Raw genomic sequence first — 27,313 nt, 5'->3', positions numbered from 1 at the left:
ATGGTTGGGGGCTGCATACTGGCCATGTGACCTCTGTGCCGTATGTTGTGCATCCCTACATGAAAGTGTAGGTTCCACTTTGGTTACATTATGGTTCTAACGTATCTATTTTTATAACTGCCTCTTACAGAAGACTGAGCCTTCCGATAATTATATTTACTATCCAAAGCCTCCATGCATTTGTCTGACCGTCAACCATTATTTGACTTTTTAACCCAAGAGACCAATTACTGGCCAACAGTCTTCAGCAGCTTTGATTCGATGACGATGCCTGTTGATGCCAAATGATCAGAAGTTCTAATCAAGCATGCATGATGTGCGTGTAAAATGCTAAATTATTTAAAGTGCATGCACTGAAATCAATACAAGAGTGTACGTACCAGACTCTATAGTTCTTACAGTCTTTGCTCTGTAGTTTTCCACTTTACCACATTTTTAATGGGAGCAAGCTTGACATGTCAAAAACTTCTGAAAGTCAGGCAGGAATGGAGGTTTTTCAGGAGTGATATACCTTCCGTTAGCAGTACTATAACTGAGTAATGTGCAATTACAGAATAGTGTGCCCACGCCGAAAGACATAGCACAGTGTGAAATTGGTATTCCAGAGGGCAACAGGAATGATTGAAGGTTTAAAATATAACAGGAGATTAGCCAGTCCTGACACATCTATAGTTTGGGAGAGGAGGTGTAAAAAGATGACCTCCCAAAGATACCCACTGTACCGCTGAAGAAAACCTTATATTGATTTGTGCAAGCGGTTTTGAAATAATAACTAACTTGAAAACAAGAGGTCATGTTCTGGAGTAGGGCAGGAGAATATATTATATAACCAGTTTTGACAGCATTCTGTTGTGGAACGAAAAGTTGAGCTATGTAAAATTGCCAAATGCTGGGACAGCTTCATCTGTCATTAGGAGGAGGAAAAGGACACGCATTTAATGAGGAGGAAGCCAGAGAACAGGGAACATATAGACCTTTTGGAAAAGCAAGACAGGCAGCAGCATTTGACACTGTTGTAAAAAGCACATTTTTGTTTGGTAACCTGATCATTTGTGATTTCTTTCACTAAGGAAAAGAAAATATTTTTTGAGTGAAATTGATCATCTAATTAGCAGGATTTGCCTCTGTTGCTTGTAGTCTTTGTCCTGTGGTTTGTTATTACTAATGAAACAAATGTGAGTTACATTACGTTCTTTAAAGGATAATTCCTCCTGAAAAATGCAACATCGGAATCCCTATTTTGTCTTGCCTTGTCTGCACTTAACTGTCTTTTTTTTATCTGAAAACTCATTGAAAAAAAAATTGATCATGATGTTGCTTGATTCTGAACACAACAGGGTAACCAGCACTTAGCCCTCTGTTAAACCCTAAGGTAGTAGACATTGCTAGCCCTAGATATTTAAACAATCTCTTTTTGTTCTCTAATGAACAAAGGGAATGATGATGAGATTACCTTCTCCACTGAGGATGAAGATCAGTAGAGCAATATTATGACCAACCGCAGACAGTACTAAACTATTATCCGATTAGTCATTTATCCTAATTCTGCTAGCATTTCCTGCCAGCTGTTGTCATATAACAGCGGGAGAGGGAGCTGTCTGCTGAACTCTGGAGACAACCTTGATTTGCTTAATTACTGGCAACTATTGAGAGTGTCCTCTAATTAGAATATCATGCAAGGTGCATTTCAGTATGATCGAAGCCAGTCCATCTGCCGCTGCATGCTAAACTATAAGTTACCTGCATGGTACAATCATTATATATGTAAGGGGTTAAGCAAGTGTAATTGTGACTCTGTGTGAATTTCCTGCAAATATGGATCCTAACAGATTCAAGTTAGTGGGGAACTTTGAAAAACAGACTTGCTTTGACGATTGGAATATTGTAGACTTGTATAAACAACATAACCTATAGAGACATGGAAAGAGATCATCTTGAGACAAGCGTCAGGTGTGACAGACAGTCGCTCTGGATCCGGCTGTAGAAGGTCACTGGGCTTGGCATTGCAGACACCTTCTTGATCCTCTCATCTCTGTAGTATAGTTATATCCTTTTTCCTTTAGGACCCAACAGTGACCTCCACCTTCTGCTGCTGATTGACACACCCTTACCTGGAAGTTTAAATACCTTTAGTCTCTCCAGAGAGTCACCGGTGATAGTTCTGTGTACCTCTCTGCAGGATTGGAGCACTAGCAGTCGGCTAGTTTCTTCTTTGGTGCCCTTGGAGGATAGTTGGTGTTATCTCTCTGGTGTCTGCTCAAGCTAAATGTATCCTCTTTGTTTGTTTACCTTGTTGTCTTTAGTTTGTAGTGCGGCCTGACTAATGCTCACCCCATCCCCTCCTTATCTACAGCCAAGCTCTAGGGACATTCACGGATTCGGTTCCTGCTCGGCTATAGGTGTGGAACCTATATAGGGACGATAGGGAAGGTAGGGTGATATTAGATCTGCCTAAGGGTCTCCACTCCCCCTTTTCCTAGTTGTTGGGCTCCCTTCCCCTCTTCCCGTCGTTGTGCACTTAGTATTTCCTTTACCTTGCGTGACAACAAGTTGAGGCTTAGCACTATATAATAATTGTTATGTATTTTAATTATTATTCTTAAATTGTATCTTCATCAGCACACAGCTTTCCAGTCTGAGATCTTTTTTGCTGTGCGGGAGGGCACTCCTCCTTGAATGACAGTTCTGGTCCAGTAGCTTCATCCTAATGATGAACTATATAGTAGCTATGCTACTGTGACACATTAACGGTTTGTTCATGCTTGTTCTGAAGTCCACACTGTTATCACTATATTTGCATATAAAAATAACAGGGCCTATAAACAAGCAAGCCGTGATTAGGAAAACTGCTCTGGAAAATGTCATGTTGGGGGCTAGCAATTTTGTAGGACTAATAGCAGCAGCTTGTCAGGAGGAAGGATGTGAGTAGCTAACTGCTGTAAAGAAATCAATGAGGTGCATTGAACTGACTTGTAACTTAGGAAAGAATTTATCGTTCTAGAATGTAACTACTTCACATACTGGCCAGATTCTGGTGGTCTGTCTCATTGGCAACAAGCTGTACACTATGCAAGATAAAAGCTCTGGTTGCAGGAGAATGACAGCAGATTGAAAAAGCAAGTCAATTTCACTCTTGCTTATTTTCATGCTGTTTATCTAACTATACCAGTTTCATAACATGTGAATATTCCTTTAACTATTTGCGTCATAAAGGCACTCTCCCACACAAAAACCTTAACCACTTATGCATGTGACAGGCCTCATTGACTGTATCCCCTTGATCACTAATAACGGGCTATACAATACACAAATAACCAGCTTTGTTTGAGAACACTTGTCTACCAAGCTCACCTACTGTTAACATCACTATTTTGCATGATGATGAGTGCCACTGATCATGGACAGACCTAAAAAGCCAGTTAAGGCTATATAAAGACATGGAATTTGCAGACAAATATAACAACCTGAATCACATATCTTGAACAGTCGGTGTAAAAATCTACTACTTTTTGCTTATGATAGTTATGACTCATAATACAGGATGAAACAAGCTGTCAACATGTCAATGGAGTAGAATACCTCCAAAGTACTGCATTTTTTCTTATAAATAGTTCATTTTGACATGTGTATGATGGGAATTTTATGTGGTGGATGTTTTGCTTTTCCATGTTCCAAAGCTACATAAGGTAAAAGTTGAAAGTGATGGTGGGAAAACCGCAAGCCTGTCAGAAAGTAGAGTTGGCAGTGAAAGACAGTATTGTTTCTGTGACCTTAACGTGGAAAAGTTCACATAGCAAATTACCTGCGCTAACTCATATAACCTATTTAGGAAGGATGCAAAGAAGAACAGAATTGATTCATTTTATTAGAATTGAGCAGCATGAATTCATGGCCAATATGTCTGTAGTGAATCAATGTTATTTCAGTACAAGAGCTTCAAAAATTAAAAGTTATACCAGTTTATCCTGGTCGCAAAATCACTATAATTTGACTAGTTATATCAAATGTGGTATTAAGAGGTTAATATGACACATGTAAATAACATACATGCGTATGTTGCGTAGTTAACATAGCCTGAATATCAGTAAAAAATATTATAGGTACAACCGTTACATACATGATCTCTCTCTTTATTGCTTATAATTTTCTTATGGTTCCGCTTTTTCCAGAGTTGCAGAGTGTGTCTGGAGTTGCAGTTTTCATTTGAATAAGAATGATCTACAATGTTAAACACAGCTTATGAATAGGATTAGTATTGTTTCTGGGTAAAAAAAAAAAACTTTTTCTCTTTCTGGACAATTACAAGCAGTTAAAGGGTTTTTCCAGGCTGAAATGGAAAGTCTGCAATCGCTCTATGTGACTGTAGACTCCCAAATCGTGACATTGTGTAATGCGCACACTCTTACAATTCCCATGTATTTGAAAGGTGAGTGTATGCAATTTTGCATTCTTAAGGTCACGTACGGAGTAGATTATTCTGCATTTCTGTCTTTATTCTGTTGAGAGAAGCGCATGAGAATGTGTACTCCACGTTACCACAATTATGCAAATCGCAAACACTCATACTGGCAATACAGGGGAATTGTGACAGTGTGCGTATTGCCATGTGACTTTTCTTTTAAGCCTGGAAAATCTCCTTAAGGAAGGTAATAATGAAACAACATACATTTTAGTTGCACACACCGAAGAGATTATGTTAAATAAAAAGGATTTATCAGGTTCTTTAGTTTATTCTGACAGACACGCGTAATAAAATGGGGATATGTTTTATGCTTGTATATTTAGTATGTAAAGCCAATGTCACTTTTCAATGTTGGCTTCAGTTGTTATTTCATTATTTGCACTATAATTGTTTGTAAAAAAAAGTGAAGTTATCAAAATCTGCAACACAAACTAGTAGCTGTCATCAGTGTACATGGATCTGTATACACTGACTATGTTCAGGATGAGAGAATCTGTCAGTAAGAGTGCAGTGTTAAGTAAAACATTACTATGCTCTACTTTTGCGGAGTCCCACTCACCATGAGCCTCATTCCACATGCATACCAAACGGCCCTCCCTTTGCTTACTTGTTCATGTTGTTCTGTAAGTAAGACAAGTCTTGCTGTTCGATGACTAGCAGGCTACATGGCATCCATGAATATTTATGAAGTTGGGAAGAAAGTGAATATCTTCGTGCAGAGGCAGCAAGTGGTGCATTAAATATATCTGTACATAATCGTATGCCTCAGCATATTCCTGCAAATGTAAAGTAACCACCTCTATAGGTTTATACATCGGACCTTCACTTTTTTTTCAGTAGTTGCTGCAAATATAAAATATTAAAGAATAAGAGCACAATGTTATCGGTTTCTGTTTTCAAACACATAGTTTATTTCTACTGTTAGCAAAAACTTGACTAAGGCTGTGTGCCCACGATGCGTTTTTTAAGCGTTTCCGCAGCAGCAAAAACGCTGCAGAAACGCTTAAAAAACGCATGGTAGAAGGCCTGCCATGTTCCCCATTGAAAATCCGCATGTGCTGTGAACATGCTGCGGAAATTTCTGCTGCGGATCATCATTGCGGAAAAAAACGCAGCACTACCAATTATTTTGCGGAAGCACTGCGTTTTCGCCGCCATTGACTTGCATTTAGATCGCATGGATTACGCATCACTGTATATGTAGATGTGCATTCCATGCGTTCTAATGTGCGGATGGTACCCAGGTCTGGAGGAGAGGAGACTCTCCTCCACACCCGGGTACCATAGAACCTGTAAAAAAAGAATAAAATAAAAAATAAATACATACTTACCTTCTGGCGGCCCGCGCTGCACTCCTCCTTGCTTGCCGGCAGTTCGCGATGTACTGAAGGACCTGCGCTGACGTCAGAGTCATGTGACGGGTCACACGACGCTGACGTCGGCAGGTCCTTCAGTCTACCGCTGCCGGCAGCCGGGACGGTGAAGCAAGACAGCGCGGGCCATCGGAGAGTAAGTATAGATTTATTTTTTTACATTCTCTCGTGTCACACTATATAAATCCATGCCAATTGCATGGATTTATATAGTGTGACCAAGTTGACAAGCACTTTCCAAGTGATGCTAAAATCGCTTGGAAAGCGCTTGTCAACCCGCATGCGGAAATGCATGTGAAGAACGCTTCACTTCCGCTTGTCCGGAGCATTTCTGCATCGTGGGCACATAGCCTCGGGGTCCTTTTACATGGACCTACTGGTGGCACAATATGACTACCTTGATCACGATCATTTAAATACCTGTTTACACAGGTAAAGCAAAGCAAATGATGCACACTGAGTGCTCTGTAATAGATGACTCAGTATGAATAGGCTGCCATTGTCCTCGACAGTGCCAGTCCTGTGTACACAAAACGATGCACTGCTGAGAACCATTATCTTTTGCACTGTGCAAAAGATCATTTCAGCCAATAAGGTGATCAACATTGTCTGTTTACACTGCAAGATAACCGTGCAACAAGTGTTTTTAATAATGTCGATTCACGATTATCTTTCAGTGCAAATGCAGCTTTAGGTTCGTAATCTGCACCAATGGTGTTAAAAGAAGCAAGAGGCGAATAGTCAATGAAATATATTAAATTGGTCACTGTCCTTTCAACAAACTTTGCATAAATCAATAGTACAGGCGACAATAAGAAATATTGTAATATCTCTTACCAAAGATATCTGCGTCTTATTCCATACATGAGCCATCCTTCTCCCCTACCCCTTCCACCCTCTGCCTTCTAAACTCACCATCCACGTTGAAAAATAATAAATTTGTCAAAGCAAGATGGACTGCCAGCTAAGTGAGTTGTTTGGCTACAACTTGCTGTTGAAGCTTATTGAGAGGAAAAAAGGGAGGAGTAGTGAGGAGCAGAGTGAGAAAACAAGCAGAGGAAGAGGCAAGTTGATAATGTTGCTGTTAAGTAATTAGCTTATCCCAGAGCTAGATCCACTTCTGGGAGAGATAAGTTACATAAGTGGAGGAAGAAACAAAGTTCTGCAAAAATATGTATTACAAAATGTATGATCTTCAGTTACTATTAATTTTTGGAAAGTTGATTAATAATAGGCTCACTTTATGTATTATTTAAAGGGGTTGTCCCATGAACATAGTACATTTTAATCAATAGATCTTGGAATAATTAAACGTTCCACAATTAGATGTGTAAAAATAATGTCCCTGGCTGAGATAATTTTATAAATGGCTCTTGCTATATAATGTTATTGGCTGTGTCCTATTGCGCAAAGCTGTTCCAGTTAATTGTTGGCAAATAACACAGCTCCTGGCCAGGGAGGAAACATAAGTGACTATAGAAACGAAACAACAGGGGCTCACAGCTGCTGCTTTCTGAGGTAACACATTTCTCTGCCTGAGGTAACACATTTTCCTGTCTGTTTAATCACGGGAATGTTTTTTTTTCTGTGTTTCAATGAACTCATCAGAAATCAAGTTAGTGACATAGGAGCTCGAGCGGCTGCTGAGCTTAAATGTCACTGACTTCATTGATGATGAGCTTACAGGACTGGTGACGCAGCAAAAACACTAACTCCTGTGATAAAACAGTCAAGGAAATGTATTGCCTTAGAAAGCAGCAGCTGAGAGCCCTTGCTGTTTTGTCTGTATACTCATTTATCATAAGTGACTTATGTTTCCTCCCCTGGCCAGGAGCTGTATTATGTGTCCATCTTGAACTGGAGCAGCTCTGCATGGTTGGATACAACCATTACACAGTACATAGCAGATGTATATTTATAAAATTATCTCAGCACAGTAACATTTTTTTTTATGTATTCAATTATGAAGCATGTTATTGATCTATTCATTATAATGTACTTTGACTGTGGGACAACACCTTAAGTATTAAAGTGAATCTAATGAGGTTTAATAGTAAGGTTCACTTTAACACTGGTAGATAGTGACAAAAAACTGTTTTCCATACAAAAGAGAAAACAGTACAACAAGTTGTTCTTCTTCATAATTTATCCAATAATATTTCATCCAAAATAAATATATATATATATATATATATATATATACACACACACACATACACACAAGTAATAGAAATAACTTTGCAGTATATTCAGCACTGAAAAAATCATTCAGACTGCATTTTGGGCTTGAGCAAGGTTCTGATTTGCAGACAGATCCTGGGTGTGGGTGATCCCTGTGCAGACTTACACGTCCATAGATTGAGCAGGAGAGCCGAGACACTGACTGACAAAGAGGGAAACACACCTGCGGCGATGTTTCGGGGAACCTCCCCGCTTGAGAAAGGGGGACTCAAGTAATAAATAATGAATGCTGATATGTTATTGCTTTAGTAATAATAATTTTATTTCCATAATGCCAACATTTTCCATAACACTTTACAATTAAGCAAGGACTTGTACACACAATAAAGACATTACAGAGTAACACAAAATCCAACAGATGCTAAGAGGAGTGAAGGTCCTGCTCATAAGCTTACAATCTATAAGTTATCAAGGTACTACAGTGTGACTAAGTGTATGAAGCAGGGCCACTGCCGATGTCACTAGGCTTCACCTATTACCACCTTTCAGGGTTGTCCCTAGAACTTCTCAGTGGTTAGCATTGTTGGTTTGCATCACTGGAGTCCTGCGTTCAAACCCTACCAAGGACAACATCTGGAAGGAGTTTGTGTGTTCTCCTCGTGTTTGTGCGGGTTTCCTCTGGGCACTCCGGTTTCTCCCAAAGCCATACTGATGGGGAATTTAGATTGTGAGCCCTATTTGGGACAGCGATGATGATATCTATAAAATGCCATTGAATTAATGGCGTTCATTAAGTGAGTGAAAAAAAATAACTCAGAAAGATGAATAATAATACATATTAACTTTTCATTAAATAATGTGCATAAAACCGACCCAGTAATTCTAATGCTCTTGAAATGATAAAAATGTATTGGACTTCTCTGGCACCTTGGAAGAAGACAATAAAACATGTCAAGTATGTTGATATCTGAGCATTTACTATTAGAATGGATGCTGATATCTTCTGCTGTGTTGGAAAATATCTCCCTCCCTGCCACTGGCCTTTGCTGAGTTTTAACTAATGCTCTGGGGTCTTGCCATCTCTTATCACTAGTGAGCAGCCAGACAAGGGGCAAACCATACAGTGCTCAGGGCCAGCTTTCTTTGGCCTGTCAAGAACATCAGGGTTAGGTTGGACATTTCTTTGTATTAAGCAAACAATAGGAATGAATGGCAGAGTTTTAAGCTTAGTACAAAGTTATAAATGAATGGTTTAATCCACATTATAAATATTTAATTAAGGTATAATAAGGCTCTTTATATGAAATCTTCCGTTCTTTTCAGTCATGTTATTGTTGCAGGAGCATGTCAGGCATAGATTAATAAAGAGATTGTGACCTGACCTTTTAAATCATGTTACCGAAGTACATAATTGTGGAGCTAACTATTTTGATGCCACACTTGTATTCATAAAAATCAGACATATTAATATAATAGGCATGAGCAACAGATATAATAATGTTATGGTAGAGCCTCCATCATGTTAGAAATTTGGAGCTAAATATGCTTATGGCAGAATCAGTGTGAAGGTGAGAAGCTCTGAAGAGGGACAGAAGCGCACACGAAATAGGGCAATATGGTCTGTAAAGGATAAGTGAAAGTGATGGTAGCGCTCACCTGAAGGTGTAGAGTGCAGGCACAACACCTAGAAAAGCCTGGAAAGCTGCTGTTGCCTTGTAGCTGGAGGAAAGGGGTCTTCCAGATGTATGTAGCAAAAATGGAAACGTATATTTAGGCGGGCTGCGCTGTGGGAATGATTCCAAAGTGGTGTTTATTAATACCAACATGTTTCTGCGCTAGCCCGGCACCTTTCTCAAAGTATAAAAACCAAGTGTGCAGTAACTAGAGGCTTAAAATGGCATAAAATTGCTCCAAAAAGCATAAGAAACTCCCCTAAACGGGAGGGGGAAGAAGTCAATGAAAAAAGTGTTGACAAAGAGAGGGTGGAGAGTGGTTAATAAAGTGAAGAAAAATAAAGTTAAGTAAAAAGTTGGAAGGGAAAGGTAGCAGGTAAGAAAGTTAAAACATGATCAAGCCGATTGATATGTAGAGAAGTGTGATAGAAAGATGTGAATGTTAGAAATTATAAAAGGATATATTTTGAAGAAGTAATTGGAAAAATATGAAAAAAATGGATTTTTCAGCCATTTTATCCTATTTAAAATCTCAAGTTGCTGTAACCTGCACACTTGTTTTTTATATCTTGAGGAAGGCGCTGGTCCGGAGCAGAAACGCGTTGGTATTAATAAAAACAGATTTGGAATCCCAAGGCTCTAAATTGCCTCAGCGCAACCTGCCTAAACATGCAAGTTTAAATTTTTGCTATCATTATTCTCATTATCATCATCATAATCATCATCTTATCCTATGTTCTGTTTTAGGCTATGTGCCCACGATGCAGATTTGATGCAGAGCGTTTTTGCCTCTCTCTGGCAGAAAAAAATGTATTCAGATTTACATGTGTTTTTTAGGCGTTTTTACATGCGTTTTCGCATGCGTTTTTTCAAGCACTTTTCCAAGCTATTTTGAGCATCACTTTGAAAAGTGCTTGACAAGTTGGTCACACAATATAAATCCATGCAACCAGAATGGATTTATATTGTGTGACCAACTTAGATGCTTTAAATGCAGCATCTATAGTAAAAAAAAAAAAAAAAAAAAAAGCGCGAAAAAGTTAAAAATAAAAAAACCCTGTATATTCACCTCTCCGGCGGCCCCCGGTCTGCTCCCGGTGGCGATCCTCTCTGCTTGGCGTCCTGCGGTGTGCTGGCAGGACCTGCGGTGATGTCATTTAGTCAGCTGATGGTCACGCGACCATCACCTGACCGCTGACGTCAGCGGTCGTGTGACCATCAGCTGACTAAATGACGTCACCGCCGGTCCTGCTAGTACACCGCGGGACGCCAAGGAGAGAGGACGCCGCTGGGAGCAGACCGGGGGCCGCTGGAGAGGTGAATATACAGTTTTTTTTTTATTTTTAACTTTTATTTCTTTTTTTCACTGCATGGTAGCCGGGATGAAGAGGAGTTGTAGTCTCCTCTTCATCCTGGGTACCACATGCACCGCGATTACGCTGCAAATTCGCGGCCATTGAATTTAATTGAAACGCAGCAAGCGGGTTTACTGCATTTCAATGTTACTCAATGGCTGCTAATTTGCAGCGTAATCGCAGTAGAAATGGTCATGCTACATTTTGCAACGCAATGCAAATTTGGCGCGCTAATTAGCGCATCATGTGCACAGCACATCCGAATTCACATTGCTTTGCATGGCAGACTGTTTTACAAGCGTTTTCGCTGCTGTAAAAACGCCGCAAAAATGCTATGTGGGCAACATGGCCTTAGATCATTTTTTTGTTATCTTCCACCAAACATACATTCATTTGCATTACTATATCATTTGTGATTTAGACCAGTATACTTTTCAGAAAAGGTTAAGCTCTTTTCACACTTGTGCTGTGGTTTCCATTTTTAACAGAAACCACAGTTCATTGAATAATTTGTTGCACTAATGATATTAACATTTTTATACCACGTTCACATGTTCAGTATCTGGTCAGGAGTGGAACAATCAGAAAAAAATATCATAAAAACATGTCACCACTTCTGCTTTTTTCAGCACTCCTGGTTTTGGCTTACATATACTGACCATATACTGACCAAATACTGAATGTGTGAACATGGCCTTAGACAGACTTTATTGACTTTTAATGGGTTCTGTTGATCCTGTCTTATTAAGTATAAGTAGAAGCTATTCCCTCCATGCAATTTGCATAACAGACTCTGAACAAGAGCCTTAGTTGCAGATGTGAGCAGTGCGTTCTACATTTACAGTTTCTCTCATATATGGTGAAGAATTCTGCCAGCGCGCTGCATAAGAATGTCATTTTAAAAATATACAATATATAGTCAGTGAACAAATATTTAATATGTGGAATATTTCTATAAAATTTGACAGCTGACTGGTCATACAAGTATAGATTAGGGGAATAATTGTATTTATTTTGTTTCTTCGGGTTTTTACATGTTAGTCACGTGATAATTTTATTTTTGTAGTATTTTGAAGGGTGTTATGAGTGGGGTTATGAGTTATACAGATCAAAGGCTGGGGGCATTGGATCACTGTCTGCAGATTTGTCCATATTTCCCGCTGAATTCTCCTGTGCCAGAAGCGCTCACTGATCCAATTCGTAAGACATAAAGTATATGTATTTTATCCTTTTTATTTTATACTAGTTTTTCCTGTATGTATGTGACGCGCCCCCTGGGCCATGTTGTTAGGGATACCCGGAGCCGGATCAGATGGGGGTTGTAGTCTCCGAGTGGCGGTGACCCGGTCCGTGCCCAGGGTGTCAAACTCAGTGTGTGGCAGTCCTTATAGATGTTACTAGATGTTCTTTTGTGTCGACTACGCCACCCGTTGATTTGCGGTCAATACGGCCGCCGCTGCAGCAGGGTCCACTGAGGCTGATGACGTGAGTGCAGCTTAGGTAGTATAACCCCCAACGGGAGGGGTATAGCCTCAGGGGGTCAGCCGTGGAGGATGGTGGTTGTGAAGGTGCAGCAAGGAGACTCAGAGGCATAAAATGCAGTTCCAGGGTTTTACTTACTGGTGTTGCTCGGGTCACAGTGTACAGCAGTGACCACCCAAGCCGTGCTGCGTCCACCAGGTCCTGGACTCGGTCAACTCCCAGGCAACTCCGGAGTGTGGTCCTGAGCTCCTTTCTGTCTCTCCCTTCTTCTGGCCGTTCCCACCAGGGATCCACCTAAGTCCGGCTCCCTCGGGCCTCTTGTTGGTCAAGCCTCCTCTGGGCTCCCTGACCCTATTCTTGGTCTGCCTTCCGGGTGGATTTAGTGGGTGATCGTGGCAGATCCTGCCCACGACCTCCGGTTCCTGGCTAAGGTGTGCTGTAGCCTCTGCCAGCTTGGGATCCGGTACCCTGTTGCCGACCCTTCACCCTATTAGCTCTCTTATGGGCTCTTGGGGTCCCCTCTGCGCCTCTGGGTCTCTCTCTCTTCTCCTCTGCTCTGCTTCTCAGGCTCTCAGACAGACTGTCTGACTGACTGACTGTGGCTGACTGACTGACGTCTCACAGACTGACCCTGATCTAAGATGGTGCCCACCTTATATACTCCCTCTATGTGTGAGCTCAGGTGACCAGCACCCAATGAGCTCCTAACTTTACCCAGGCTGCTCCCCCTATCTGCCCCTACACTACTGGGATGTTCCACCCCCCTCCCACTCCAGCCAGGAACAGACACTGTCGTACCTGCACATTTCTCTAGTGGGAGTGCCATCGGTCTGTTCCCCGGAAATGGGATGTGTGTAGTGCATGCAGCCTACTAGCTCAGTTCCACACTCCATCCTTACCCGGGAGTGGAATACCACACCTCTGGCTTGAGGTGTAATACCCCTGTAGCAGCCGAGTCCTCAGGGTGCTACATATGCTCTTTTATTATTCCATCTTGTGTAACCTTTTTAAGCTCTATTTCCTTTTGTACATTTAATCAAAAATGTAATAAGTTTGTCCCTCATTGCTTTAATATACCCACGATCTTGAGAAGAGAAGATAGCTTGGTTCTGTTATCTTGTTACCAGAGCGCAAGTAGTGAACCATTCCGAAGCTTTAAAATGTGGATGTGCAGGTGTACTAGTGTGTTACACACCTGTCCCAGGTCAGGCTCTGTTCCCTATACCCGGTCTGTTGAAATTTCTTGTGCTGCACGTCAGACTTTGCAAGTAGCTAGGTGTGCTCGCATGTGTTAAACTAATACTATGTAAGTCCTCCCAAGACACACACCTGTGTCTTGGTATTAAGACTTTCTAATAAGACTTTTAGTTTCTGTGCACAGTTCTTGTCTAGAGTATCCAGGACGTCTCCTGGTTGACTGTTGCTTCCAGTACCTTAGTTACCTGTCTGCTTCTTTCAGTACCACTGCTACTTGTCTACAGTCTCCAGGACGTCTCCTGGCTGCCTGTGACTCCAAGTCCCTGAGCTACCTTTCTGCTGCCTTCACTATCACTGCTATCTATCTGCGGTCTCCAGGACATCTCCTGTCTGCCTGCTTCTTCCATGGTATTACAACTTTCTAGATACTCTGGAGTTTTGTCTTCTATCTGTTCCCGGTCTTCTAAGACCTCTGCTATTTTCCTGCAGGTGGCTTTCGGGATGTCTGCTATTTGCCTCAGGCTTTAATGGGATTAAGACTTTCTAGTTACTCCGGAGTTCTGTCTGTGATATTAAAGACATCACCTCCCTGCCTGCGACTTCAAGTCTCCGCCTTATCTGTCTGCAGATTTAAGTACCACTGGTACTTGGCTACAGTCTCCAGGGTGTCTTCTATCTGCCTGCGGCCTTCAGTACTCCTGCTAACGTAGAATTTTATGCAGGCTTTGTTATCTGTGATGCAGCAAGAAGTTTATCATTTCCTCCAGTTTCACCCTATTTAATAAATTAATTTTGTAAATTGTGTCATGCCATAAACATGTTATTATATATTCAGTATTACAGCTAATATGACTTCTTTTAACTCTTTGGTCTAATGCTGACTTGTTGCTTCGGACCAGCTAGGAAAATAATTGGACCCGAGTTGGCTTTCTTCTGTTGACACCTTAGTGTTGAATACATTTTTTTTCCTCTGGGGATTCTTTGATGAAAGCTTAAGACAGAGCTTATGAGCTTAATAAGAGTTTATTTTTTCTACTGCCCTACAGCTTATATGAATCTCATCCTAGAAAAGTTTAGATTTACTGCATCAGCATCGTTCAGGCAATTCATCTTTATAGTAAATCAGTTTTGGTAATTCATCGGGAATAAAATTCACAATGTTAAACCTTTAAAACATTAAAGCAGAACATTTATGGTTGCGCTTTCTAGTCTTTAACTTTTTTTTATCCTGTAATCTGCCCAGGGCCGCTCCAAATTCCTCTCAGGTGTGGTAATAAAATCTAATCAGTGGCAGTTCCACCCCCATTCAATCTCAGCTGATCTGCCCATTAAGTAGCCGAATGACAGATAAACCTTTAGCACATACTGTACCCCGGGGAAATTACAGGAACCTCCATTTGTTTTTTTCATGGGTATTGTATGTATAAAACATCTTTGAAGTCTCCAAAAGTGACATTTTGGTCCAAATCGTGTTGAAAATGACTTCTGCAATGCTTCATTGATCTACTTGATTTGTCATCCTCTCTGCTGGCCTATTTTCTGTTTCAGGTGAGAGGAAGATTTGATGGAGCCGGACCTTGGTTGATTGCAAAGATGTCTTTATAGTCATTTTTCATATATGTTCTTTTGATATTGCTCTTATTCTGTGCTTTACGGCAGTGTTTTGTTTTAAATTTTTTCAAGGAAAACAAAAGCTTAAATTCCAAGTTCTGATCAGTTAGTATGGCGATCAAAAACCACCCCTACATGGCATGAGCATTAATCACCAACTGCCACACTAAAACAATGACATCATTTACATGAGTGACATTTAAAAGTTGAAACTGCAGCGAATGGAGAGGGCTCGCTGCAGTTACAGGCAGATTCCGGCTATGTAACACAACCAGCATCTGCCCAGGATGAAGAATTCTTAGCTTCTGATGTGGTTTCATACTTTCTTACTTTCTCCCTCATCCTGGTGTGTGTGTGTGTGTGTGTGTGTGTGTGTGTGTGTATATGTATGTATGTATGTATATATATATATATATATATATATATATATATATATATATATATCTTATCTTTATTTATATAGAGCCAACATATTCCACAGCGCTTTACTATTCAGAGGTCCATATGCCACAGTCATAAGTAACAGTTAAAGATAATACAATAATTAAAGCAAAATAAGGTGGGGGTGACACAAAGTATAAGTGCTTATTTACAATGATGGTCCAGCCACCTTGAGGGAATGGGGGATAGATAAAGGCAGCATGAACTAGTCACCAGACAGTATTTGTAGTGCTTTTGGGTGCGGTGGAGTTTGGTAGAGAATAAGGCTGTGTGCCCACGATGCGTTTTTCAAGCGTTTACGCTGCGGAATTTCCGCAGCGTAAATGCTTGGGAAACGCTTGGTAAACCTTCCCCCATGGTCTCCAATGCAATTCCGCACTTTCAATGCCCATGCTGCGGATTTTTCCGCAGCGTTTATGCTGCGCTCAAAAATACGCAGCATGTCCATTAATTTTGCGGACACGCAGCGTAATCGCCGCCATTGACTTGCATTAGAACGCGCCAATTCTGCAAGACTGCATCTGTAATTGCGTAATTGGCGCGTTCTAATGTGTGGATGGTACCTGGGTCTGGAGAAGAGGAGACTCTCATCCAGACCTGGGTACCATAGAATCTGTAAAAAAAGAATTTAAAATAAAAAATAAAGTTTATACTTACCTTCCGATGTCCTCCCGGTGTTTTGTCCATGCCGTCCGGTCTCTTGCAATGCTCGCGCTGTTGTGAAGGACCTGCCATGACGTCACTGAGTCATGTGACCCATCACATGACTCAATGACGTCACCACAGGTCCTTCACAACAGCGCGAGCATTGCAAGAGACCGGACGCAGCAGAGATGACATCGGGAAGACACCGGAAGGTGAGTATAATCTTTTTTTTTTTATTTTTACCATTCTTATTCTTTTTTTTAACTATTACTTGGTCACACTGTATAAAGCCATGCCGGTTGCATGGATTTATATAGTGTGACCAACTTGTCAAGCACGTTTCCAAGTGATGCTCAAAATCGCTTGGAAAACTGCTTGAAAAAACGCATGCGAAAACGCATGTAAAAACGCTGAAAAAAACGCTTCTCTCTGGCAAAACGCTCTGCATCAAATCTGCTACGTGGGCACATAGCCTTATGGTTGGAGAAATAATGAATGGGCTATAAATATATAAAAGAACATTGATTAGGGAATGTGATAGGCTGCCCTAAACAAATGTGTTTTTAGGGAGCGACTAAAACAGTTTAAGTTGTGATTAGTCCTAATTTCTTGGGGAAGAGCATTCCAAAGAGCAGGTGCAGCTCAGGTGAAGTCTTGGAGCCAGGAGTGGGAGGCACATATACATACATACATACTTAAAATAAATAAATATATATATAGATAGATAGATATCCCTAGTCCTGGTGTGTGTGTGTGTGTGTGTGTGTGTGTGTGTGTATATATATATATATATATATATATTTATATTTATTACAGACCAAAAGTTTGGACACACCTTCTTATTTAAAGATTTTTCTGTATTTTCTCGACTATGAAAATTGTACATTCACACTGAAGGCATCAAAACTATGAATTAACACATGTGGAATTATATACTTAACAAAAAAGTGTGAAACAACTGAAAATATGTCTATATGTCTTATATTCTAGGTTCTTCAAAGTAGCCACCTTTTGCTTTGATGACTGCTTTGCATACTCTTGGCATTCTCTTGATGAGCTTCAAGAGGTAGTCACCGGAAATGGTTTTCACTTCACAGGTGTGCCCTGTCAGGTTTAATAAGTGGGATTTCTTGCCTTATAAATGGGGTTGGGACCATCAGTTGTGTTATGCAGAAGTCAGGTGGATACACAGCTGATAGTCCTACTGAATAGACTGTTAGCTGCTTTTTTCTTGCCATAATACAAATTCTAAGTAGAGGTCTGATATCGCCCAGGGGGTGACAGATTCCCTTTTAATTAGAATATCATCAAAAAGTTAATTTATTTCAGTTCTTCAATACAAAAAGTGAAACTCATATATTATATAGAGTCATTACAAACAGAGTGATCTATTTCAAGTGTTTATTTCTGTTAATGTTGATGATTATGGCTTACAGCCAATGCAAACACAAAACTTATTATCTTAATAAATTAGAATACTTTATAACACCAGCTTGAAAAATGTTTTTAAAATCCAAAATGTTGGCCTATTGAAATGTATGTTCAATAAATGCACTCAATACTTGGTTGGGGCTCCTTTTGCATCAATTACTGCATCAATATGGCTTGGCATGGATGCAGCTGACTTCAGCATGCAAGCGACAGGAGCGCATGACATCACTGCCGATGTCAGCTGCAGCATACTGATTGCTTGGCAGTGTGTATAGAAGCGCTACGCCACAATACACTTCAGCTGAATGTGTGTGCGAGGATGCACATCCAGTTCAAATTTGTTCTGGTGTCAGTGGGCCCCTCACCCACACGGGTCAAGTCTCGATCGTTACGCCCCTGAATAATACTATATATAATATAAACATAATAGCATATAATATATATATATTATAATATACTGTAATACTACACTGCTCAAAAAATAAAGGGAACACTTAAGTAACACATCCTAGATCTGAATGAATGAAATATTCTCATTGAATACTTTGTTCTGTATAAAGTTGAATGTGCTGACAACAAAATCACACAAAAATCATCAATGGAAATTGTAGCGTCGGCGTCCCTGCCCTCTGCTAGGCAGGGACGCTGTTCCCCTCACCTCTCTGCTCCGAGCCCGGCGTCCTCCTCCCGCTCTGCTGGCAGCGCGCGCTCCTTCCCGGCCACTGTGCTTAGGGCGCGCGCGCTTCCTCCCTCTTAAAGGGGCCGCGCGCGCCGTCCTAAGGAGTCCCCGGCCAATGGCCGGAGGACTTCACCATATATAAGGCACCTCCTCCAAAATGGAGGTGCCCGAGCAATGTTGTTGCACTGTTCACTACTCTGCTTCAGCCCTCAGGTCCCGTTGCCAGTTACCTGCCTGATTCCTGCCAGAGTCCTGCCAGTTTGCTGTCTGTTTCCTGCCTGATATTCCTGCTACCTGCCTGCTAGCCTGAGGTCCGACGGTCTGCCTTACTACTCCTGTCAGTCTGTCTAAGGACCAGCTTGCCCGCTCACCTGGGAGCGCACATCAACTACCTGCCTGCTTGCCTGAGGTCCGACGGTCTGCCTTCCAACTCTTGTTAGTCTGTCTATGGACCAGCTTGCCCGCTCACCTGGGAGCGCACATCTGCTACCTGCCTGCTAGCCTACCTGGAGGCTCTGCCGTCACGTGCTGTGACCACCTGCCTGTCCAGTGACTCCTGCCCGCTCACCTGGGAGCGCTCATCTGCTGCCTGTCTGCTAGCCTACCTGGAGGCTCTGCCGTCACGTGCTGTGACCACCCGCCTGTCCAGAGACTTCTGCCCGCTCACCTGGGAGCGCTCATCTGCCGCCTGTCTGTTGGTCTTCCGGGAGGCTCCGCCGTCACATGCTGTGACCACCCGTTTATCCAGAGACTCTCGCCTGCTCACCTGGGAGCTCACGTCTACCATCAGCCGCCAAAGGTCGTACCAACCCTTTACCCAGAGACTGCCCCGGTCACTTGCCGGGACCTCCTGCCCGTTCATCCAGAGACTGCCCCGGTCACTTGCCGTGACCTCCTGTCCGTTCATTCAGAGACTGTCCCAGTCACCTGCTGTGACTGCCTGCCCGTCTACCCTGGTCGCCACCCGCTCCCTTACAAGGACCACCCCCTTGTATAGTAGCTCAGAGGTTCCGCCTCCCAGACCCGTTACAGAAATCAAATTTATTAACCAATGGAGGCTTGGATTTGGAGTCACCCCCAAAATTAAAGTGGAAAAACACACTACATGCTGATCCAACTTTGATGTAATGTTCTTAAAACAAGTCAAAATGAGGCTCAGTATTGTGTGTGGCCTCCACGTGCCTGTATGACCTCCCTACAACGCCTGGGCATGCTCCTGATGACGTCGCAGATCGTCTCCTGTGGGATCTCCTCCCAGACCTGGACTAAAGCATCCGCCAAGTCCTGGACAGTCTGTGGTGCAACGTGACGTTGGTGGATGGAGCGAGACATGATGTCCCAGATGTGCTCAATCGGATTCAGGTCTGGGGAGCGGGCGGGCCAGTCCATAGCTTCAATGCCTTCATCTTGCAGGAACTGCTGACACCCTCCAGCCACATGAGGTCTGGCATTTTTCCTACATTAGGAGGAACCCAGGGCCAACCGCACCAGCATATGGTCTTACAAGGGGTCTGAGGATCTCATCTCGGTACCTAATGGCAGTCAGGCTACCTCTGGCGAGCACATGGAGGGCTGTGTGGCCCTCCAAAGAAATGCCACCCCACACAATTACTGACCCACTGCCAAACTGGTCATGCTGAAGGATGTTACAGACAGCAGATCGCTCTCCATGGCGTCTCCAGACTCTGTCACGTCTGTCACATGTGTTCAGTGTGAATCTGCTTTCATCTGTGAAGAACACAGGGCGCCAGTGGCGACTTTGCCAATTGTGGTGTTCTGTGGCAAATGCCAAGCATCCTGCACGGTGTTGGGCTGTGAGCACAACCCCCATCTGTGGATGTCGGGCCCTCATACCACCCTCATGGAGTTGGTTTCTAACCATTTGTGCAGACACATGCACATTTGTGGCCTGCTGGAGGTCATTTTGCAGGGCTCTTGCAGTGCTCCTCCTGTTCCTCCTTGCACGAAGGCAGAGGTAGCAGTCCTGCTGCTGGGTTGTTGCCCTCCTACTGCCCCCTCCACATCTCCTGGTGTACTGGCCTGTCTCCTGGTAGCGCCTCCAGCCTCTAGACACTACGCTGACAGACACAGCAAACCTTCTTGCCACAGCTCGCATTGATGTGCCATCCTGGATGAGCTGCACTACCTGAGCAACTTCTATGGGTTGTAGAGTCCGTCTCATGCTACCACGAGTGTGAAAGCACAACCAACATTCAAAAGTGATCAAAACATCAGCCAGAAAGCATTGGTACTGAGATGTGGTCTGTGGTCCCCACCTGCAGAACCAGTTCTTTATTGAGGGTGTCTTGATAATTGCCAATAATTTCCATCTATTGTCTATTCCATTTGCACAACAGCATGTGAAATTGATTGTCAATCAGTGTTGCTTCCTAAGTGGACAGTTTGATTTCACAGAAGTTTGATTTACTTGGAGTTATATTCTGTTGTTTAAGTGCTCCCTTTATTATTTTGAGCAGTGTATATATGATCTAAATATAATAGTAACTTTATAAGGCTGTATGAGGGGGCACTCTGGAGACCCCCCTTATAGTGGTTAGGGCATGGTTAATGTCCTGCTTCAGCGATCTCACTCTCCCTCCCAGCACCTCCCCCTCCTCTTCTCATGCCCTAACACAAGTAGGTATCAGCAGATGTGTTGGAGCTGGAGAGAGACCAGCTGAAATCTCTCTGAGAGGAGACTGCACAGGTCATGTGCACTAAACTACAAGTATCACTGGTTGCTATAGACAATCGCCATTTTGTGTGACCGAACTGGGGCTAGCTCAGTCGTGTCCGAGTAACCAGTGAATGTGAGTTCACTGAGTCTAGAGCAGGACCTGAATTGCTGTCTGGGTCAGACACTGTTATTCCTTTGCCTTCACTGAAAAAGGTTTGTGATTTTTGTTATTACATGTGTACCAGAAAAAGGCTGTTTTTTTAATTTATTTAAAGATCTGTACAAGTTTATGGAGTTCAATAAACCTAAACCTGCTTAGTCACAAGAATCCAGTGCTTGCGTAAACTCTAGTGCCTTCCTGAGAGCGTGAATTCTTACAATCTATGCATTAGTAGTCCATAAGATAGAACATCAACGCGTTCTGGTGCACTCCGCACCCTTGTGAATGAGTAAGGCCGAGTGCACCAGTTGATGTTCTATCTTATGTACTATTAATGTGTGTGAAGATGTTTTAATGACACATTAGTAAAGTTGAAGATTCTAACCGTTGAGCTAGATTCCTCTCACCATATTTTGATTAACATCTTTAGCAGTGACATTTATTCTCTGCGCCGGAAGAACCAAGCAATCACTGTGAGCTGGCTTTTTCCTCTTTTTCCAATATTTAAGAGAGCTAGACCAAAAAACAGACTGATAGACTGGACTGTCTAATTTTTTTTAATATTTTTACTCACGTAGATGTAGTAAAATTTATATGGCATTTGTATTGAATTCTCAAATAGGACTGAAATGGCTAAAGTGTGCCTCAGTTTGGCATTTATGTTTGGAGGCATGCTTAGCCTACTGTGTGTGAAACATGTTAAAGGAAACTTGTCATGTTGTCATAGAGCCCTGATCTATGGACAGTATTGTATAGAAAAGGATAAGCTGAGCAGAATGATACAAAGGTTTGTTGAAATTCCTGGTGTTTATATGTATGGGTCCAGTCGGCGGCCCTACTCAGTGATTGACAGATATTTATGGGCACAGTAATACAGAGAAAACTGTCAATCACTGAATTGGACCACCCACTGGACTCATATGTTTTCAAACACCAGGGATTTCAATTAACAAATTGCAAGTTCCCCTGAAATGTTCCCACGATATTGTACATCAGTCTCATCTGCCTTCAGATCAGAGATCAGAAACTCTTTTCAACATGTCAGGTTCCCTTTAAAGTGCATCTGTTCTTTCAGGTGACTTTTAATAATAAGCTGGCCTGTGTGTGTAAATGTGATATAACACTATTTCTGGCCTTCATTTGACTTGTTTATTTACTTGCATTTTTTAGCAGTTTTTCTCTCTGTATTAGGGGCCTCAGAAGTTTGGTTTTATTTTTTTAAATTTAATTTTTACATGTACAGACTAATTTTGCACATCATATTAATCAATTAGTTTCTACACAAATAATGTCATAAATTTTAATAAAACCAGTTCACTTGACAGTTCTCACTTCACACAAGTGTCCTTAACATGAAAATAACTTATATGATTATTAAATAATTGATGCTCAGAAATTAAGATGAGTTCAAATACTTATCTTCCAAGATCTTAAGGGATTTTACTTTTTACAAAAAACATGCAATTTATTCCTCACTAAAATTATTTAGAGGCAAACAGTAGGTGTAAATAAACCTCTGTAAATCTCATCTTATTGTAAGACTGTAAGATGATTGGGCATTTAGGGATAAAGAAAAAGATTCCAGAACTTGAAGATCTCATATAAATATCTCAACATTATTTAGCATTTATTATAGTCGGTACAAAAATAATATTGCCTACCCCATCACCATGTAGCCAGCTTGACAAAGAACGCTGGTTGGCGTTGGAAACGCGTTGCTATGTGAATTTCCATGTACCTTGTGACCTCATCAGATTTTAAAATGATGTAATACAAACTTGGAATTTTTTAATAGAACTTTTTGGAGCTGGAATTTTTCACTTCTTTTTTTGCATAGCCAAACTTATGGCCATTTTGCCTGACAGGATTGAGAAACCGTGACTGTCCTTGCCCAACTTAAAGACACAGAGATGTGTGAAACGTTTTTTAAAGCATTGTATTGTGGTGCCAAAACCCCTCTATGTTTTGTTTTTTATACCTTGAGAAAGGCGCTGGTCCGGCGCAGAAATACGATGGTAGTAATAAAAGCTATTTGGATTCCCAAGACGCTTAATTTTTCCATTTTCTCTCCAGTTTCCATTTTGCCAAAACCCCTCCGTGTGTCACTTCTTGGGGAGAATATCCATGTAATACAGTGTCCAGCGATGGAGCCCACAATTTCTATTCTGTCGTATTCTTACAGAATGCAGCAGTGTGGCTTTGTTCTAAAATTTAGGCTTAAAACAGAGGTCCCATACAAGTCAGTGGGCTCTGGAATTTGGCTCCAAATCAAGAAATAGCAGCTCTCTAATTTCCTAATCGTACATATTCTGTCAATAAATGTTTGGTTTGTGAATTTCTAGTTTCTCATTTATTCTACCATTCTCAATGAGCCATGACATTACTGTGCATAGAAAGTGTGGAACGGTGCTACCTGTCACATTCTTACTGCGGTTTGTCTTACTCTAACAATCATATTATGTTCAGTCGCTTAGGTCATTAATTTTCTATAGTCATTCCCATATTTTCACTGCTCTGCAACTCAAAATTGTTCTATGTATTCACAACGGAAATGACAAAGGCCAATATATAAGATAGAATATATAGGACACATATACAGTATATGCTCTATATAATGTATAGATAAGTGAGTGTACAAAACATTCCATGAGGCTTAATATTTCCAAACCAGTTCAGCTAATTACATTTGAAGTAAATTGCTTTTACTTTAATAAACAGGATAATTTAATAAATGTAAATGACCCAGCAAATTTAAATTCTTGGAGTGTTACAAGAATACTTATGAATGCAACAGAATTTTAATTAGCCTGCCATTTTTACGAGTTTCAAGCTGATAATGTGGTTGTTTATGATATATGTTCAAGAAAGCTCTTTATTTTGTCATCATTCATTTAGCACAGCAGCATTACAAGATTTTGTCTCACTAGATGCCAAAAAAATTGAATGGAAAGAAATATAATTTGTTTAAAATGAAGCAATGCAGTAGAATCCATAAGAATGAAAGTACCAAGCGATACGCATTTAAACGCGAGATACAAACACAATTGAATGGTTTTTCTTTGTTCCCAAATGTTGCGTCTCAGAAGCACAAGTCTTAATATTAGACAGTGAAAACTGAAGGGTTCCTCTCGAATTAACAGCAAGGGGTGCTAAAAAAAAGTCTTAGATCTCAATTCAGTTTCTAGTTTTCTACAGTAATTTACTCATTACTTTCTTTAATATGTGCACCTTATTCTCCATACGTTTTACGCCACTTTTTAAGTTGTCTTTTTATATTATATTTACTTTGCCTATCTAGATGTTTTGGACAGATTCATGAAATGCGACTTTCATCAAATCTCAACTTTCTCTTTAGTTTATCTCACTTCAGTGTTCCCTCTTATTCCCTCTCGAGTAAGATTTCTGGTGGAATTTTCCATTTTACACATTTTGCGACCAGTGGGGGATAAAGACAAAGAACAATGTTAGGGCCCCTCTTTGTGTCTTTAACAGGACCTGCTTGTTGATTTGGAGGTGGAAGTGGCCCCCTTACCTCTTGTGCCACAGTGTTCCTGCACACATTGCACCAATGATATGATAGCCCCTGTTTACAACTTTTTTAGCGATTTAAGACTTTTCTTTGCTTAAGAGTCGCTAAAACTGGTTAAAGGGAAAAAAAAAAAGCATTTTTGATTTTACACAAAATTCATGAACCACATGTGCCATTTTGAAGTTGGTGCAAAAAAGGGAATTCAACCAATAGCAAAAGTAGAATCGGTCCCTTAAACTCTACTTTTAGCTAAATATGGCCTCAGAGTAGTTACCATTCACCTTATTCCTAATAGCATGAGGAGAAGGTGAAAAATGGTTAAGGCAAAAAACCCATACAAATTTAATATGTCATGTTTTGTTGAATATGAATGTATGTGATAAATGTGAACTTGATACATAATATAATGATTGTTTTATTTTTGTTTGTTTTTTTTAGCAGAAAGGTGAATCCGAGATCCACGTTGTTTCTCCAGAGAAAGTAGCACAGATGACCTTTGAGATCCCACTGAATGACTCCGGATCAGCTGGATTAGGAATCAGCCTAAAAGGAAACAAGTCCAAAGACACCAGCACTGATTTGGGGATCTTCATTAAATCTATCATCCATGGAGGGGCTGCCTTTAAGGTATGGAATATTAAGATGAGCATTACAGAAAAAATTCCAGTTATATTCAAGTGCCTTGATATGTATCTTATTTGGAATTTCACATATGTTGCACTGCTGGATTTGTTTGGGATTGAAAACATTTAACACCTTCTGTTGATCCTGGAAGTAATATGGACATACAGTAAATCTATGCATACCTGTATGGCCAATGTAGAGGTTTGATTGCAGAGAAATCTTTTTTTATAAATCAGTTTTGCACAGGCTTGGTGTCCCCTGGACACCAAGAAATCCCCACCTACGTGCTTATTATTCCCTGAAATCCCCGCCTATCTGTTTATCTGATGATTTTTTATACGGTCTCGTGAACCTGACCTTAGGCTGACGACTACATTTGTATTTGTGTATATCTTTAGTTCTCACAGTATACTATTTATTGCAAATTGGGTTTTCTTCTAAAGGAAGGAAAATTTAGTCACTAGTGGCACATATTGTAAGTAGCCGCCCTATAAGTAAATGTCCGCCCATTTAATGGGTCCATAACTAGCCCAACCATTGTCTCCAGGCAAAAGTTATTGTCCCTCAACATTACAGATCAGGAAACTAGTTGGCTGGGTGGGAGGCATTTGTTAAAGTTCGAGACCTCTCACCTAGCCAACCAGTACGCTTGTGGGCCAAGAACCGCAAAACCAGATGGATGTCTCTTCCTTTTAAGGATAGCTAGTTTTAATGCTTTTTTTTTCGCTGGAGACATTGCCAGCTTGTAAGATTCCCTACAGCAGCTGGTGGTCTCTATAAGGAGAAATACTACCCTTCAAGGGCTTTTCTTGGATATAGTCACAGATTCCAATGAACAGTTTTGGCTTATTACGTTTCTGGACTGCACTCTAATTTCCCAATGTTTTATGCTAAATGTCTAACAGAGTTGATTTGTTTTCTAAAGAAATCCTACATTCTAACAGTTCCAAGTGTGATGGAAGATAATAATTTCCCTTGTCGGATAGTCTTTATGTAACCTTCCCTACTATGTGATGTGTACATCTCCGATGCAGACCTCTACCTCTTCATGGTTACAGTTTACAAAATACCTTGTGTGTAAGCTGAACCTGCAGTTTTGCTATGCTCTCCTATTCTCCCCCCCCCCACTGTCTGTATGTTATGAAGAAGTGCAAAATAATTAGTAAAATAACTGTGTGATGTATGAGGAAAATACTATCAAAACAAAACGGGTGTAACATCTGAGACCATCATTGCTTGTGCATGAAGGCAGAGCCTTAATTCTGTGTTTGTACCACTGGTCAGAAAAAGAAATGGCTGTGAAAAAATAATATAACCTGCATCTAAAAGTCCAATTAAAGTAGTCGACTGAAGGCACTGAATGACCGTTAATCAGATACTTGTTTGCTTATCGGTGATAGTTTTAGGCTGTGTGCACACAGTGCATTTTTTATGCGGTAAATCCACGCAGATTTGGCCCCAAAAACGCATTGCAAACCTTATCCCAGCATTTCCTATGAGATTTTGCAAGATCTGTGCACATGATCAGGATTTTTCCTTACAGAATTTCATGCGCGTTAAAAGAAGCAGCATGTCCATTCTTTTTGCGATTTTGCCTGCGTTTTTCCTATACAATTCATAGGAGAAAACGCATCAAAAGTACATGAAAACGCATCAAAAACGCTGTGGATTTTTTGCTGCCAAGAGGTGCAGAACCTTGCCGAAACGCTGCAGAAATTTCTGCAAGCAAATCCTGATAGTGCGCACATACCCTAATAGCCTGTTTGCACAGGCTGACCGCTCTTTAGATGCAC

The 27,313-nt window shown here is 41.1% G+C and overlaps 1 protein-coding gene across 5 annotated transcripts in view; it reads left to right on the top strand.

Annotated features, from left to right (window-relative positions):
• PARD3B (par-3 family cell polarity regulator beta) overlaps positions 1 to 27,313 on the top strand; it is a 2,083,049-nt gene that overhangs the window by 584,153 nt on the left and 1,471,583 nt on the right. For 4 of the 5 annotated variants that reach the window (XM_073646398.1, XM_073646401.1, XM_073646403.1 and 1 more), the window contains one exon: positions 25,335 to 25,523. In XM_073646398.1, the coding sequence (XP_073502499.1) occupies positions 25,335 to 25,523 (189 nt within the window). The remainder of the gene's footprint in view (positions 1 to 25,334; positions 25,524 to 27,313) is intronic. The other variant, XM_073646400.1, reaches the window with a different exon arrangement.

The sequence above is a fragment of the Phyllobates terribilis genome, unplaced genomic scaffold, assembly GCF_046119375.1.
Source record: "Phyllobates terribilis strain yellow unplaced genomic scaffold, ASM4611937v1 Scaffold_9__5_contigs__length_417890890, whole genome shotgun sequence".
In the NCBI taxonomy this organism is placed as follows: Eukaryota; Metazoa; Chordata; class Amphibia; order Anura; family Dendrobatidae; genus Phyllobates; species Phyllobates terribilis.
This window is presented reverse-complemented; position numbering and strand designations above follow the sequence as displayed.